Source organism: Ovis aries, chromosome 16, assembly GCF_016772045.2.
Source record: "Ovis aries strain OAR_USU_Benz2616 breed Rambouillet chromosome 16, ARS-UI_Ramb_v3.0, whole genome shotgun sequence".
Lineage (NCBI taxonomy): Eukaryota > Metazoa > Chordata > Mammalia > Artiodactyla > Bovidae > Ovis > Ovis aries.
This window is the reverse complement of record NC_056069.1, coordinates 41725999-41744194: the sequence shown is the minus strand read 5'-3', so window position 1 is coordinate 41744194 and position 18196 is coordinate 41725999. Positions and strand designations below refer to the sequence as shown.

General features: G+C 42.7%; 1 protein-coding gene across 7 annotated transcripts in view; it reads left to right on the top strand.

Annotated features, from left to right (window-relative positions):
• The window catches only part of PDZD2 (PDZ domain containing 2), a 410583-nt gene that overhangs the window by 294219 nt on the left and 98168 nt on the right, over positions 1 to 18196 (top strand). For 6 of the 7 annotated variants that reach the window (XM_060400557.1, XM_027980140.3, XM_027980139.3 and 3 more), the window contains one exon: positions 12114 to 12612. In XM_060400557.1, coding sequence (XP_060256540.1) covers positions 12114 to 12612 — 499 coding nt within the window. Of the gene's footprint in view, positions 1 to 12113; positions 12613 to 18196 lie in introns of those variants that run through there. The other variant, XM_060400558.1, reaches the window with a different exon arrangement.

The following is an 18196-nucleotide window of genomic DNA, read 5'->3' as shown; positions in this document are numbered from 1 at the left end:
GTGATGTGTGTGTGCAATTAACTCAATACACAGCATATAGTTACACTTAATCAATACTGGTACCCATCCCCCTTGTCTATTATAATTTGTATTAGTTTCTGGCACTTCTAATATAAACATACCATTATAAGCAAGCTTTGCATTTTCATATCAATGTTTATGCTCATGTATCCAATAATATATGGTTTCTTTAATGCTTAGTTTGCAGTTATTTTAAAAATCTCCGTAGATAATACAAAATGCCTAAGCATTTTCTTTGAGCATAATTAGCCAGAGGCCACAAATGTCAGTGATGCCACAGTCAGAACTGGTCAGTAGACACATGAAGAGTTACACTGATTGGAAGCCCAGATGTTAAAATTGTTCTGTCCACATCTCTAAGGACTTGGCTTATCTCTTTTTCTAGGACAGAACTTTATTGATTTGGCTTTCTTGTAATTGAAATCCTCTAGACTAAGAAGAGGCCTAGAGGATCATGCAGATGGATGAATTACAGGGAAAATATCCAACAAATCCAGCTTTTAAGGAGCACCCTTTGCTTGGAAAAGAATGTTGCCAAACTTAGAAAGTCAGTCTATGCAAACCTTTGTAAATTATGGAACCTGTTCAGCCCTACCATGCCTGCCAGAGATCCTTAGAGAAGAAAGAAAACCCCAAAATCCAATTTTAAAAAACCCTCAGCAAACTATGCAGGAGAGATTCGAGAAAAGACCAGCGCCTAGCATTAGCCAGAACACATTAATCGAGGTAGTTATTTTGCAATTTAAGTATCTTTTCTCTGCTGACTTCAAAACAGTGAAAGAAATTTGAAAAAAGAAGCCCATGATTTTGATGGAAGTTGTTTTGACATAAGTGAAACCAGGCTTGGCATGAGGTGGGGGCAGGCTCTGGCCAAGCCAATGGAACGGACCCTGGAAGGATTGAGACAAACTGGGGAAATTGTTTCAAGATGCAGCTGGATCTCCCTGAAAGGGGAGGGAAGTGGAGGGCACAGACATTTCATCAGTGTTTGAACTGGTATGTGAGCAGTGGCGGGTGCTTTCAGGAAATGCAGGGACCCACAAGAGTCTCCCTTTTTTTACTGCCACCTCTGGGGAAGCGAAGAGGGTGGTGTCTTTTGAATGGTGCACTGTGCGGGCTTGAGGATTACTGGCTGCTTGTGAACTCAGTCGTGGCTGGTTCGCGGGAAGAGGGACAGAAAGGGAGAGTGTGTGTCACTAATTCTCTTAGCCTCCAGCACCTTTCACTCTGGAGGGACACGGAGATGTGGCAGCGTCAGTACAGAACTCAATCCCTGGGTCATCGTTGGCGCATTTTTTCAGGACTTGGTGGTTCTGAGTCTAGAAGGTAAATGAGCATCATCTTTGGGATGTGAGTCTGGCTTCAGTTACCCTTGAGCATTAATAGCAGCCTCTTCGAATGCAAGGCCAAGGGCAACTCTGTTCTGTGCGGAAGCGCAGGAATTGCCATGGGCAGGGCTGGGGAGCTGGATCTCTGGTAAAGACCTGAGTCACAGGAAGTGAGCCACTTTGGATTTTCTGTTTCTCAGAGCTGATCTATCTTCAGCTCTCAGGAGCAAGTCATAGCAGAGAGCTCTTTGATGTAAAGTGTGTGTCTCTGATTGGACAGGGAGCAGGGCAGAAGAAAGACCTTAGCATCAATACAGGCAAAAGAAGTACCAAAGAGACTTTGGGTTCATTAGTCCCTGGTAATCTGTCCTGGAAAAACAATAACATGGAGAAAATTAAAAATGCAATGAAGTTTCGAAATAAAAATGAAAAGAATGAAATGCAGAGTAACAGGGCTATATTAGCATATGATACGCATTATATTAGCATGGTGTTTGGACTCTACGCCTAGTTAGTGTTAATGAGAAATTATTTCCTTTCAAAACATAGTTTATGATGTTGGAAAAGTAAGGGAAATCTAGGAGACCAAATGGGAAAGAATGCCACCTTCACTTCAGTGCAGTCGTGGGAGGAACTCTGAAGGGAGGAGAGGCTACCAGACGCGTTATAGCCCAAACTGGAAGGAAAGGTGGTTATTCCCCAGAATAATGTGAAGGGAAAGGACGGGTGAGATGCTGAAATAATTGGATAACTGGGCATGATCCGAAGGAAAGTGAGAAAGATGTTCTCAAAAGAGCATGTTTGCATGAGTCGAGACTTTGTAGGGTGTAAATGCAGAAGACGCAGAAGGGGATACGTTCTGATGACTGAGGATCGATTGAAAAGGAGTTGCTTTTAAGAAGCAAGACACAAGAGACCATGTATGATTCCATTTATATGAAACATGCAGAAGGGGCAGATCTACAGATAGAAAAAGTGCTGGCTGGGCTGGGAATGGCATTAACTGTGAAAGGGCATAAGGAATCTTACTAGGGTGATGAAAATGTTCTGAAACTGATTTATGTTGGTGGTTGCATAGCTTGATAAATTTCCTGAAAACCATTGAATTGTACATTTGAAATGGATGAATTGTAGGAGATATAAAATATGCCTCAATGAAGTTATTTATCCAAAAGAAGTCTTTTTTTTTTTTTAATAGAAGGGGTTTTTTCATTGACCAGTCATTTGTGTGTGTTGCTGCTGCTGCTGCTAAGTCGCTTCAGTCATGTCCAACTCTTTGCGACGCCATGAATTGCAGCACGCCAGGCCTGCCTGTCCATCACCAACTCCTGGAGTTCACCCAAACTCATGTCCATCGAGTCGGTGATGTCATCCAGCCAATAGACAATTTTCAAAGAAATTGGAGGACTACTAAGGATTTTGACCTCACTAGTCATTTTTGTTATTGTTGTTCAGTCCCTAAGTCATGTCCGACTCTGCAACCCCGTGGACTGCAGCACACCAGGCTTCCCTGTCCTTCACTGTCTCCTGGAGTTTGCTCAAACTCATGTCTTTTGAGTCAGTGATGCTGTCTAACCATCTCATCCTCTGCTGCCCTCTTCTCCTTTTGCCTTCAATCTTGCCCAGCATCAGGGTCTTATTTCCAATAAGAGTCAACTCTTTGCATCAGGTGACCAGGGTACTGGAGCTTCAGCATCAGTCCTTCCAATGAATTCCCTTGCCATTACTGATTTGCAAATTAGGACATGAGGTAGCTCTTGACTGGCAGACTGGTAGAGAATACAAAGAGTGACAGATGGTTCTCTGAGAGCTTCTAGTGTCTTAAATTAAGGGATTAACTTGTTATACCCCTTGCCAGAGGCAAGATTGGAAGTACATACAAAACATTGCAGTGTGCTTTTGATTCAGTAAGAACTCTGGCCTCAGAAAGTCCACCTAAAGTTTATCTTCAGGAGACTTTAAATATCGTTGGTACTTTGTGCCTCCCAATTTTTTTGTTTCCAATTCAGTCCTCTGCTCCAGTATCAAGATTCAGATGGCCAGCCACCCACCCAGCAGCCACACAGCCTCTCAAACAACATATTCAGAATGTAACTCCAGAATAGACCTGGGCATCAGAATAGGTCAGATGGCCCCAACCCACAGAAAGCTGGTAGAGTAGCCTCAGGTGGTGACAGCTCCATGTCTCTGGTTGCTCAAGCCAAACACTTAGACACCATCCTTGACTTCTGTCTTCCTCTCACACCCTGTATCAGATCCAAAAGCAAAGACTGCTGACTCTACCTTCAAAACTGATCTTGATTTTGACCACTTCGAACCACCCCTACTGTTACTCTGCACTGAGCCAGCTTCTCTGAATATCTGGTCTCACTCCTACCCTTGCTCTGCCGGTAGTCTACTCTCAACACAGGAACAAAGCCTTCGTTTTAAAACAGAGTACATATCACATGATTCCTCTGCTCAGAGCTGAACTGCTTCTCATTTTTTTAAGAACTAGCTCTTTCTTTTTTGTTGTTTTTAAATATAATTTACTTTTTTGTTTTTGGCTTTGCCGGGTCTTTGTTGCTGTGCGGTGGTTTTCTCCAGTTGAGTGCACAGGCTTCCTATTGCTGGGGCTTCTCTTGCTGTAGAGCACGGGCTCTAGGGCCCTTGGCTTCAGTTCTTGTGGTTCCTGGACTCTATGGCACAGGCTCAGTAGTTGTGGCACACAGGCTTAGTTGCTCCAGATCGTCCCAGATATGGGATCGAACCCGTGTCTCCTGCATTGGCAGGCGGATTCTTAACCACTGAGCCATTTGGGAAGCCCCCACTCCCCATTCTGTACAAAAGTCTTTACAAGAGTCTTGCAGGAACTGGTATCTCCCCTGGTATCTCCCCGACCTAGTCCCCCGTTGCTCTCCTCCTTGCCCACTCCTCACTGTTCTCACATGCACCAGGCACATTTCCAGTTTACCCCTTTTACACTGGCTCTTCCCTCTGTCTGGAACGTTCTTCTCCCAGGCAGCTGCACGGCCAACTCTTTCATCTTCTTCAAGTGTTTGCTCAGTGCATTTAAAATTTCAATCCACCTCATTCAGCTCCTGGCATGCTCAGTCCTCTTTATCCTGTTCAATATGTTCTGTTTTCCATAGCATGAATCACCTTCTAACATACTACTCAATATTTATTTGGATGATTATTTAAATAGGTCTGTTGTTTGTCTTTGCCTCTGCTAAACTGTGAGCTCCACAAAGATGGACATCAGTTTTTTCACTGCTATACCCCCACCAAATGCCTAAACCAGTGCCTGGCATACAGTAGGTGTTCAATAACTGTTGGTTAAATGAGTGAATGAATGAATAGATTTGTAATGCACAAGTAGTAATGCGCAAAAGTAGTGTATGTCATGAGGGAAAAAGAAGTGAAAGGAGTTCCCATGTGTGCTGTCTGAGCTCATCAGTTCCCTCATGAGGTGAAATCGACTCATTCACGTACAGCAAAGTCTGACTTCACCTGCGTGCCCTCCCCGCCCCGCCCCCACCAGGGAAAATGTGACCAACATCATCAGGATGAGTTAGCAAAGCTGTGTGGCTGGAGTTCTAATTTGATTTTGTATAGACTGCACGTTGATCTCATATAGTCATAAGAAACTCTGATTCACTCATAGTAATTGAATAAAGAAATGCAGTCATTTGCAAATAGAAGCCTGGAGGGTCTGTTTTGTGGGGCAGTTTCTCTGCAGTATGTTTTATAAGGTCAGTTCTTATTGTTGATCACATGTTTTCTACTTAGCTTCTGAATTCCTGGTTCCCAAAAGTGTATGAATGCTTTTAAAATTGCTTTTATTGATTCATGCAGAAAATGAGGTATAAAAAAACCTTGGAGGAAAGCTGAAACTTCATGTAAACTTACTACAACATGAATGCAAAGACCACGCTTCTAGGTCTTTCCTGTGAAAGCTGTATTGGGGTAGAAAGTGTGGGGTGTGTCCTGGTGTAGAGACACTCTGCTGTGACGGTGGTGAATTTAAATCAGTCTTGTTAGTCTGAGATGTGAATTTTCAAAATAAATATGAAAAATCAATGATAACCTTCTTGCATGGGAATTGAAAAAAATTTTTTTTCAGGGATCATAGGATTTAGCTGCTTTTTAATTGAGTATTCAAGGCGTTTTTTTTTTTTTTTTAATGTGGACCATTTTTAAAGTCCTTATTGAATTTGTTACAATATTGCTTCTGTTTTTTGTTTTGGCATTTTAGTTGCGAGGAATATGGAATCTTAGTTCCCTAACCAGGGATTGAACCCCTACCCCTCCTCACTGGAAAGCAAAGTCTTAACCACTAGACCAAGGAGGAAATCCTTGATACACTGACTTTAATCAGTATTGGTGAACTCGAAGGCTCAAACACCCACTTTCTTTATGACTCCTCTTAGTATAATACCACCTCTGTTTGATTCTACCTGAAAGACTTATTCTCGGTATTGTTTTGATGTAAGATGCATATTGATTTTTATTTCTTAGTCACTGGTGTGACGACTCATATCACTGAGCTCCTTGGATAAGATTGGGGAACAAGATCAATTATGAACTGAGTCGGCATATTCTTCTGCTACATGTCAAGAATTATGATTTTATCTGACCAGTAAGCTAAATCAGTTAGCCTGCCACAGTTTCCCGGGTGCTGCCGGCAGAAGATAGGAGAGTCCTGGATCAGGAGTGAAAGACAGTTGATCATCCACAGAAAGAGCAGTAGCCAGAGAATCAGCATACTTGTCCCTCTCCCCCACATCCTGGTTCCCCTAGAGCACCGTGGGCCTCTGTCCTCATAGGTGGATGCTACGGCTTAAATTTCGCTCCTCTGCTGTGGTGGTTACAGGTTTGGCAGCTGATAATTTGGTTTGGGTTTGAATGACTAATATTGTATCATAGGTCAGAAAAAAAAAATTATTGTCAAGTATCTATTCTGATTCTTCACTTTCAACCTGTGTTTGCCAATCCAAATTTTATGATTAAAAAAACTTATAAACAAGGACTTCTCAGGTGGTCCAGTGGTTAAGACACTGCAATTCCAAATCAGGGGGCACAGGTTTGATCCCTGGTCGGGGAACCAGGATCCCACATGCTGTGCAGAGAGGCATAAATAAATAAATAAATGTAATTAATAATTTAAATTAATAATAATAAACACACATTTTATCATGAAGAAAACATGTTCATTTATGCATATTCTTCAGATAAGAGAGGAGAAGGGGAGAGTCACTGAAGCCAGGCATTTGTGCTGAAGAGAGAAGGTGAGAATGAGTAAAACTTGGCTTCCCCAGTTAGCTCCGCCACCCAGCAGTTGGAATACAGTGTTCTGGTTACTTTTACGCTAAGCCCAGACCCTGTTCTATTTTCAGCTCTGTTTTGGTGCCCAATCCCATCTTCCTCCATCTGCTCAGAGCTCCCTTTCCCCTCCGTGAACTAGCAAGGAAGCACGTTGAGTTCTTCCCAGAAAGGGCCTTGGGAGTGCATCAAAGGGATCCGTATCTTTTCTCAGCGTGATATTCAGACCCCAAATTCTGCCTTCAGGGTCCCCCAAAGAAAGTTCAGCTCTTTCTAGGAAGGGCTGTGGAATCTGGGAAAAGCGTGCCCCAAATTCAAGGTAGTTGGAGGGCTACACCCGAGAAAGAATGCCCATGGGGACCCTGGTTCCTAACTGACTCCAGGAAGTGATGTTTCTCATCTTCCCTTCCCCTCTTGGAGAGCTGTCCAAACTTGCCTCCCTCTGCTTCCTAGCCAAGACTTCACTGGGAAATCAATCTCTGTATTTAACACTTCCTCTCAGCCCATTGTTCTCTGGGAACCTGCAGATTTATAACCTCAGACAGCCCTTTGGAATAATTAGGCTTAGCAGGTTTTCAAAGGACCACAGCCAGCTTTCCAGCCTCCTGTTACTCCTTAGGTGAGAGGTAAGAGGTTGGTCCTGTGTGTTAGACAGGGTGATCTTTGCAGCTCTTTTCACTGTAGAAATCTCAGACCCTAATAACTTGTCTGTAAACATCTCCTTGTAGTCAGTGTTTAGTCTCCTGCGTTCTCTACTACAGACCTGACATACTCAGATGAAGCAAGAATATGTGGTTTGGTGAAAAGTTCCAGAATCCTTTTATGTGTTCTTTGAGTTATACAGACCATTGTAGTACAGGCCAGGGCCCTGCGATGAAGATCCAAGTTCCTCTGAGTTCCACGCACAAGTGCACCCTCAGTTCAGCCTGGCGTCAGACTTCTATAGTCTTACACTATGTACCAGACATGAGTGATCAGTGGCTGGAGGCCCAAGATGATTTCCAGGGGCACCTGGAGATCGTAGATTCCAAGAGCTTTGGCAAAACAGTTTCAAATATCAAAACTGTACAGCTTCCTCTGGCCTTCTTTTGCTGGAATCAGGGCATGAGTGGCATGAGTTAATGATGGGTGTCTTTGGCCTTCCAGCATCTCACCTGTCTTTGCCCCTCTTATCTCCTGCCCCATATCCATCTTGATCTTCAAACTCCAGGAAGCTTTATCCCTTGAGCTCCTCCAAGCATCTAGTCTCACCTGCCAACCACTTCTCAGGCTCCCACTCCTGCAGAGCCCAGACTTTAAAATTACGACAGCATTAAGAAACAAAGGAGGTACTCAAAGTTTCATTTGGATAAAGCACTTTTTGAGGGGAAGGGAGAGGAAGGGATCTAGTCAGACAAGTTCTAGGCTAGAACTCAGTCCCTCATTTCTGGCCTTTTCTCTTTGTCTTAAGGCCAGCCTGGGATGGTCAAAAGAAAATAAGTTTTAAGTGAATTAAATGAATAATTTTACATACCAGAGGACAGATTTTTGGAATAAGTCAAAAAATAATCATATGGTATAGAGAAGCTACCATATGGTAGAAGACTAATTTTACCTGTTGTTAATGATGAGGAGACCTTCTATTTTTCTAAGTCATGTGATTGTATTTTGTGTCTGGTTTCTCTAATGCTGACTTTGAAGTTTACAGATTCTAATGGTGGGTAAAAATTCTGCGAAACAGAAAGGGGATTTGGAAGTATGAATTAGCCAGGCAGGTGCCGGAAAAGTTAGGCAAGTCATTTGAATACTTGGTGGAGAGGGGATGCGGTGGCATTACCTTTAAGGTGATTCAGAGAATTGTAAGAAAATTGCCCACTGCCTAAGAGTCTCTTTTTCACTAACTTGCTACAGTGTCCATAATTCATGCATTACAGTTTGCCTTCAGGATGACCTTAGAAAATGCAGTGTCCAGGAAGGAATAAAGTAACCTGTCACATAGTTCCCTGAAGGTGTCAGGGTCTTATTTATTGTTAGGAAGCCAAGAAAGGACTGGGAGATGGTGCCAAACTAAGGATAAACTCCTCTTGCTTTGAAATTCTGCCGAATGTGGATCCTGCACAAGGGATAAAGTATCAGCCTTGGAAAAGTCTATGGTTCCTGGAGTGCCTGTGAGAGCAGGGATAGGAAAGATATTAAAAATCTTATGCTCTGAATCAGTGGACCAGCCTTGGTACTGAGTAGAAGGTCTCTGTGGATAATCCATCAAGTTGTTCAGAGTTGTCATACAAAAAGTAGAGTCTCAAAAGCAATTTGATAGAAATGGCCTCTCCCAGTGAAATCTTTTTCACGTTGATGGTAAATGTCCTGGAGGCCTAGGACTTGGATGTAAAGGGACTGTTTTCTGTTTTTCTAGGTTTTTGTTTTATACTTGACACTGGGCTGGCTTGCTCTCCTACTCCTGGAACTCTTCCCAGGAATCCAGCAATCACAATTAGAACATGAAAGCAACTTAGAGATGATCCATTCTAACACCTTCACTTTGCAGATGAGGGAGCTGAAGCCCAGGAATGGTACTGATTTAAGCAGCAGAACTACACAGAGGATGTGCATGGTTGGGAAGCAGACAGACCTGGGTCTACCAGTAGGCAGTTGTGCGAACTTGGGCAAGTTAGTTAATATTTTTGAGCCTTGATTTCTTCTTCTGAGAGTTCTTAAAGAGTGTTCACTCAAAGAAAAAATTCAAAACTTGGCCGATATTATATTTGCTATTAGTTTTTTTTAAAAATTGAGATGTAATTCACACGACATAAAATTCAGCATTTTAAAATGTACAATTTAGTGGTTATATTCACCATATTGTGCAGTTATCACCACTGTCTAATTCTAGAACATTTTCATCACCTCCCTACAAAAAACCTGTACCTATTAGTGGTCAGCCTCAATTCTCCTTTCTTTCCTAACCCCCAGCTCCTGGGAACCACCGATCTGCTTTCTATCTCAATGGGATCTCCCTATTCTGGAAATGTCCAATAATGGAATGATACATATCCCTTTGTGACCTGGCATCTTTCAGTTAGCATAATGCTCAAGCTTCTCCCATGTTGTAGCATGAACTTCATTCCTTTTTATTTCTGAACAGTATTCCACTGTACAGAGGTATCATATTTTGTCTCTCCATTCATCTGTCAATGAAAATTTGGCGTAATTAGCATTGTTTTACATGGTTGGGCCAAAGCTATAATGAAAACTTGGGTGTCTAACTCTCAACCTGGTCCTGTTTTTACTACCCCATCTGGTTTTTTCATAATATCTGAACATATATATTGGATTAATAGTAGTGGTTTGCTCAAAGGAAACCCTTATAGCCTGCTAATTACTCTTATGATTTTATACCTTTCAGAGATTTTATCCAGTATGAAAAAAAGTATACGATGCAAAAAATGAAATCTAAACATTGTAGAAAAATGGTGCTGGAACCAGGGTTCATTTTCTAGACCCTAGAAAGGTCTAGAAATGTGTTTCATCTAGAAATGCCTAGAAATACCTTTCATCTCACTGTGTTTCATGGAACAACTTGGGGTCTGTATAGGATCTTATATCTACCTCATTTTTGTGTGTAAGTTCATTGCCATGGTTTACAACCCAGAATCAAAGAAAGTGTTTTACTAGCTTTTGCTGATACTTGAGGACTCTTCTCTCTTGTTCATTTTACTTCAAGGCAAAAATTCAGAATTGTTCTCTTCTTTGGTTAGACAGTCACTGTCGTTGCAATACCCTGACCTTTATGTACGGGCAGTATATGCCTTTGGCTCAGAACTTAACTACATTTCAAACATGGCTGGTCATTTCTCCTTATGACCTGGTCCTTTTCTCACCCACTGACTGCCACAGCTTTCAGGTCTGGTATTTAGACCCAGAGGGAGAGAGGCTGATTTGGTATACTGGAAAATTTCTCTGTTTTCTACTAATTGAAAATGTAGGCACCATAGCCCCAGGCATTCTCTTTGTGGGGCATGAAGAAGGGAAGCCGGTCTGACTCGTTAAGGATTTGGTTGTTGACATTCTTTGCTTGGGAGCCAGTGATGTGTAGAATGTGGCAAGATTCCAGTGGTTGAAGGCATTTCCCTGGGTTCATCTAGGGTTTGTGCTGCCTTATCTTTGGTGGCATGAGTGGGGGATCCAGCCCAGCCTGGCTTCCTGACTTTGAGCAAGTGTTTTCTTTAGTGAAACTTAAATGATCTGGTCCTGGATGCTGCTAAGTACTCATCTCACTTGATGTTTTACTGTTATTCTCTAAGATTTGGAAGAGTCATCGTATATCAGGCTTCACATGCATTAGCTCATATGATTTCCTGCTCCTAAATGTTTGACGGTCCTCAGATACATGTGAAAACCATTGAGCCTGGCCCTTGTCTTCCTCAGGCTTAACACCCCTCCTTCCTGCCACCATTCCTGGTTGCCATGGTTTCCAGCAGCCATGTTCATCCTGGTTGCTCTGTGTCTGCATGTTTTCCACTTTATTAGTATTCCTCTTCATGTGATGCCCAGACTGGAAGTGAGACTTCACATGTTCTATGAAGAGCCAAACTGGAACCAGTACCAAGAAATGAACCTGGTCCTCATTTCATGCCACACACATTGGCTGGTGCTTCTCTGTTGGCTGAATCTTAATACACCCTCCACCCTGCCCAACTCAGGATCTTTTTTTTTTCACCTTAACTCATGTGAGGCAGAGTTCCTCTTGTGCTGGGTTGGTGTTTTTTTGTTTTTTGGGGTTTTTTTTGCCTCAGTTTGACTCTCCAATCTGGCTTTTTTTATTTTATTGGAATATAGTTGATTTACAATATTGTGTTGATTTCTGCTATACATAGAAGTGACTTGGTTATTATATATATATTCTTCACACTCTTTTCCATTACGGTTTATCATAGGATATTCACTATCATTCCCTATGCTATACGGTAGGACCTTGTTGCTTTTATGTTCTGTATATAATAGTTTGTGTCATGCAGTTGATTTTTTGATCCCAAGAGCAGAACTATACATTCCCCCCAGTCTGATTTTTACATTTCCCTCGACACTGGCAGTGTTGTCCCATCAGAACAATAAGAATGGGAGGCTGACATCATTCTGATTCAACAAGTTGTTGAGCAAAATGAAGAATAATTTTAAAAAACAACAACAGTACATTAGGATTGGCCCTGTTAATAGAAAAATCCTTCTCTGAGTATCTTCGTAGGGGACTTCCATGAAACATGTTCAGTTCATGATGGTTTCTTGGTTTCTTTGGGGGTTATTTCTAGCATCAGCAATTCAATAGATTGAATGGAGCATGGAGCCTGTTTAAGAAGCTTAGTGCCTCGATCACTGCCAGGCTTTTAGTCACATGGGTGCCGTGTGGGCCGTGGATGCGTGGATCCACTGCCTTGTTCACGGAGGATGTTTGGAGGGTTCTAACCGGCCCCTCTCTTTCCCTTGCAGTTACTTGGCTGAGCAGTGCTGGAATGGCGGCTTCATCTACCTGATCATGCTACGCCGCTTCAAGCACCAAGTCCATTCTTACAACGGCAACAGTAGCAACAGCTCCGAACCAGGAGAGACGCCTACCTTGGAGCTGGGGGACCAAACAGTGAAAAAGGGGAAGAGAGCAAGAAAGTTTGGGGTCATTGCCAGGCCTTCTACCCACAAAGCTGCTGAAGACTCCAAGAGCAGTACTGGCTGTGAGTTGGACCACGACCCCGTGTCTGAGCTGGACAATGGCCTAGACCCTGAACTGGGAAACGGTCATGCTTTTGAGCTAGAAAATGGCCCGGATTTGCTCAAGGAGGTGGCTGGATCCCATCTAGATAGGTCGGAATTGGACAGAGGGACAGAGCCTAGAATTCCAAAGACAGATGCACCTCTGCCCACAAGCAATGACAAACGCCGCTTCTCAAAATCTGGGAAGACAGACTTCCAATCCAGCGACTGCCTGGCACGGGTAAGGTTTGCTTTGATGGTAGAGGCTGAATTTTCCATGAAATATTGTTTGCAGTTGTGTTTACACTTTAGAAAATACACCTGAGATGACCTTGCATTTGGATACCGAAAGATATATTAAGATAAATGATCAGAGGACATGATAATAACAACAAAAAAATCCAAGTTATTTTATCCCACTTAAATAAAGAGCTAGTCAAGTGATCCTAAGTGGAAAATTCAAGCCTTCTGTGGTATAATTTGAGTCATATGAGGCCTAGATAAAGTACTTGAACTGTATCATTATTTATCACTGTTGTCACCAGTGGAATTGCCACTGCAGGGCCAAGAATTCCTGGTGGCTGCTGATAGCATAAATATCCAAGCCTCGGTATTACACAGGAAGGATGTCCAACCTGCAGGGAAGCGTCTGCTTTTATTTTTAAAACATCAAAACAAGTGACATTTTCAGGGGATTGTGTTACTGTATTGCTAAATTCCAGTGAAGTCTGGAAACTTCATAGAAATCTCTGAAACTGTGGTATCCAGCTGTGATGGTCAGAGCTGGTCTTACCTAAAAGCAAAGCAGGTGTGGTCTATTCTGAATGGTAGTAGACACACTTCTAGCCTCAAATGGTCTCCCCCGTTATAACCAATACCCTCTTGCTAAGTTACCTTCTGTAGGGTCAACGTGCTCATTCCAAGAACCCTCTCGGCCAGGCGTGCCTCTTGGTTCCTAAACAAAGCAGTAGCTAGTGAGATGGTCCCTGATTGGTTTCTTTTCTGACTCAGGAGATGCCCTCTAAGAATGAAAGAGGAAGTTAGAAAGATGGAGAATGGGCACAGAGGAAGTATTAAGTTCGGCTTTGCAGTCTGGAAAATGGTGCTGTAGGAGGGAATGTAATTTCTAGTAAGGCTAGCTCATGAATATTTCTGCAGCTGTAGCCTGCCTGCATAATGAGTTGAGAAGAATCAAAATAACACCTGTCTTAAGGGACTAACCGTGTTCCTTCATTTGGAGATCTGGGTGACCTTCATAAAACCTGACACAGAGAAGGTGTATTTGTAGATGAAATGCACAAACCAGAAGAAAAAAAATGTTTCTAATAATGATTTTCTACCAATTTTATGCCCCTCTTCCCCAGAAGGATTAAAAACAATAAAAAGATTATAATGTACACCTCTCTCCCAAATTAAGGGCAATAGAAATGTTATAGTATGTTCCTTATCAATGAATACTACATCTTGATATGATTTTTTTCTTCTGATGATCAGATTGTGAATATGCAGAAAGCCTAAAGTGAAAAAAACAAGTTGGGCAATATTGGTTCAGTTTGAAGGTTTAAGGTACCAAAAGTTTAGGGTGGAATCTCATATACAGTCCAAAGAAGTCCTTTGGCCTAGCACAAAGTGGGGATAATGGAATGATTTTCAAAGAAAAAAGTACCACACCAAACTTTTAAGAGAGTACCATCCTTTGCTCATCCTAATTAAAAGCAGTAACCTAAAATTGGATTTCTGGATTAGACTCTCTTAAGACTGCACATACCAGAATTCCTTTGCCTGGTTTTTGCACTCAACATCAAATGTTCCAGAAAATACAAATGAAAGGTGAAAAAAAGCAAATCTTCATCTATTGTCTTGGAACTTTTTTTTTTTGAAGCCCCATGCCTATATTAAAAGAAGAAACTTGCCGTCTGGAATTCTCCATAACTGTTCTAAATCTGCAGACTGATTATTGACCTCGGGTTGTACATTTGGTCTTGAAAAAGTCAGAATTGGCCCCACATCTTCTCAGGCATGAATATTTCAGTACCTTTTGCAACCCCAGAAGTATCTTCATTAGATGCGTTTGCCTGGGATTGATCGTGTTGACAAGAAGTGGATCTTCACAGCTTCCCTCCTCATTTTGGTGGCACCCAAACTGGGACCAGTAGACCTTAACAGAAGACTGCTTAGGTTCTTGGGATGGCTAGATGTGTATTTTTATTTCAGGATGAGCCCAAGGTCATGCTAAAATGGAATTTCCAGAAAAACAAAAATTAGCTATTTACCTCGCCTTTGGGGGAAAATTCCACTCTGTTTGAATAATGGGAGATTAGACATGTCGGCATTGTTCCGTTTCTGCTTTATTAATGATTTAATATATCTACAGAGACTTAATAAATTACAGACAAGGCTCATGATCGTTCAGACCATTTTTATTTGTCAGCTACTTCTTTTTCATAGACTGTTATTTCTTACAGGAAAATAAATCCTCAGACTTTGTTTTTACATTTCTATTCTCCCTTAATGGACCTATAGGAAATATTTCAACAAATATCTCCTTTTAAAGTTTGGCTTGGTTCTATAAAATATTAACACAGAATGATACACATGCAACCAGATGAATTTTTAAAAATACAAAAGTTGGGCCCATCTTTGAAAGCCCAGGAATCTCTTAGGAGATAGCTAAGCAATTTTAGAAATGAATTCAGACTTCCTTACTCTCTTGTCTAGTGAAGCTCATTACTCACCCAGGGTGACATGTACAGTGTGTATTTTTGTAATGCTGCATGGTAAGAATGAATGCAACCAAACTTGGTCACATGATAATGAAAAAAATTCTACCATTTGTCAGTCAGGAGAGCTTATTCACAGCTGGCTTGTGTGTCTGTGCATCCGTTTGCAGTCTTAGCCTGGTACCCAAAAATCCACCCTGTGCCGTGCCAGACCTCTTTCCTGTAAGTGGTTCAGCAGAGACCTCAAAAAGGCTGCCAGAGCTCCAAATCTGCAGGAAAGTGTGTGAAACTCAGGAGGAGAGTCAACACGGAGGACATCTCCTGGGTGGTCCCTGATGTTTGCATCTGGCAGAGGCAGCGGGAGAATGGTCCTCTTCTAAGAGGACCCCACCGTCATGGGGTGAACATACATACTTCACATGGCAATGTCTCTAAGTTCACATCCACCTTCACCTCTCTTTGGAGCCCTCAGCTTTTTAACAGCCATCCTCAGGATGTCTCCATCTCTGATATTTCACATCATGCTGGAAACTGGATGAATGGCTTTCCCGCACCACCAAGCCCATTCTGACATTTCAGGTCTTACCATCCACAGAGCTGCCTGAGCCAGAAACCTGAGACTCAGCTAGTGACCACTTGCCCTGGATTGTGCAGAACTTTCCTGGTTTTTCACTGGCAATTCCATATTCTGGGAAATGCCGTCATCCAGCCAGATTGGGACAGTTGGCATTGTGGAGTTAGCTGGAATGCTGCCTTCGCTTGAAGAAGAAAATGGAAACCCACTCCAGTTTCTTGCCTGGGAAATCTCTTAGACAGAGGAGCCTGGTGGGCCATCATCCATAGGGTCACAAAGAGTTGGACACGACTTAGCGACAACAACTGCCGACTGCCTTACAGCAAGTCCAGTCAGTCCCTGAGTCCGGGCTGCTCCTGCTCCCTTGGGGGTGTCCGCGCTCTCCACTGCTGTGTGCCCCATCCTGCAGCTTTGCTTCAGGGCCAGGCTGCTATCATTTCCCACCTGTGGTCACAGTAGTCTACACTGCTCCCGCTTTCATCCCGTCGTCAACTGTCCCATTGCAGTCAGAGGGACTTTTCTAAAGAGCACATCTTTCCATGCACACTGTGGCTGAAAACATTTGGTGGTCCACTTGCCTTGGGGGTAATCCCCGAACACCTCAGCCTGACATAGCACATAAGGAAGGCCCTTCATCACCTGATTCTCACTGCTCTCTTTCTCCCTGATTTGGGCTGAATTCGTGTTTTCAAAATGCCATGCTCGCTCTTGCCTCTGAGCCTTTGCCATCTCTGCCCCAGTTCAGTGCATTGCACCTGTAGGTGCTTCGGAGACACTTACAATGAAGGCACAGGAGAGCCCCAAGCCTTGATGGGACGCCAAGTTCCAGCCCTGGTTCTTCCATCCCCAGCTCTGTGGCCTTCAGGCTGCCATGTCCTTTCTCTGAGCTTGTTTTCTTACCTCCAAGCTGAGCTTTTTGGTCTGTTGACGGCGGAATTTCAACTCTGACATTATGATCACGTTTCTTCATTTCTTACTAATCATTCTAAGTAAGAAGGGATAAGCAAACAATCTCAAAAATAAGTTTTCAGTTGAAGCCAGAGCATTTGCTGCAGTGAAATTCTGGTTGGATGATGTGTCTTCTCACATTTGGGGCAAAGATGCTGTTGTAACATTTTATTTTGGGTTCCAGCAGATGAGGTCATTTAAATGCTGCTGCGGCAACTCCCTTTAATATACTACCCCTGTTTTTGGTAAATAAATCCCTCTGTTTGCCTTCGTGGAGAGACGCATGTGTGAGCTCACACAGTAATTGGTGGTTTATAGGAAAGGGTAGCACTCCAACATTAATACAGACGTCCATAGCATCCAATTTTGCGTGGTTTGGCTTTTTCTCAACAGACTGACAAAGTCTCACTGCCCTTTCAGCCAACGTAGAAGGAAGCAAAAGCCCAAGCCATCTGTCTAGACAGGGTCTGCTTCAGAACTCCGTCATCTCTACAGCTGGGTCTGTGTTCACACTCTGAAGATTGGCAAACGTGCAGGTCTCCCATCTTGGCGAACTTCTTAATGTCAGTCTCGATAACTTTGAAGACCCCTAAGATTCCCCAAACATTCTCTGTTTGTTCATTCAGTGACATTTATGCAGTATTGTGATGTGCTAGGCACTTTTCTAGCTGCTGGAAAATCCACTGGTAAACAAGAGACAAGGTTCCTATCTTGTGGCATTTATCACATATAAGGGGCCACAAGCAATAAATAGATAAAACCAGAGTGTTAGATGCTGACCACAAGTACAATAAATGAAATAAAACAGAGTCAAGTAAAAGATGTCCCAGCAGTGACATGGGCGGGAGGCCAGTTGATATTGGATGTCAGCGAAGACCTTATTAAAGAGGCCATGTTTCAGCTGAAGACTGAGTGTCAGGAGGAGAGCAGCCCTGCAGAATCTGGGGGCAGAATGTTTCTGGTGAAAAACTAACATCCGAAGGTGCCATAAGACAGGAATGATAGAATATTCTGGTAGCAGAGACCGTAGCATAGTGACAGGGAGAGTACTAGGAGGTGATGTGAAAGAGACAAGATTACAAAAGTTCATGTTTACCATTGCGAAGAGTGTGGACCTTAATCTATATCTGGTGGGGAGCTGTCAGAAGGGTTAAGTTAAATGCATCATGATGTTTTTCTTTAAAGTTTATCCTAAATGTGTAATGGAGAATAGTGGCTTGTGAGAGGTAAAACTTAAAAATGGAGACCAGGTCGGAGACTATGATAACCCAAGCTAAAAACGCTGGTGACTGATGAGGGTGGTGGCAGAGAAGAGGAACAGAGGTGAGATGGATGTGGATCTGTTTTGCAAATAGAGCCTTCGGATCTCACTTATGGTTTAAGTATAGGGGATAGAAGGATGAATCAAAGACAGTCCTTGGGTTCTTGGTTTGCATATCCTCTGAAGCTTGAATCGATGATATTGCTGTTCCCGTTGAGATGACAAAGTCAGGAAGAGAAGAGATTCCACTGGTGTGTGTAGAAGATACCTAAGTGGAACTGTAAGAAGACCGCTGGAAATACACTTGATATTATTGTATTTA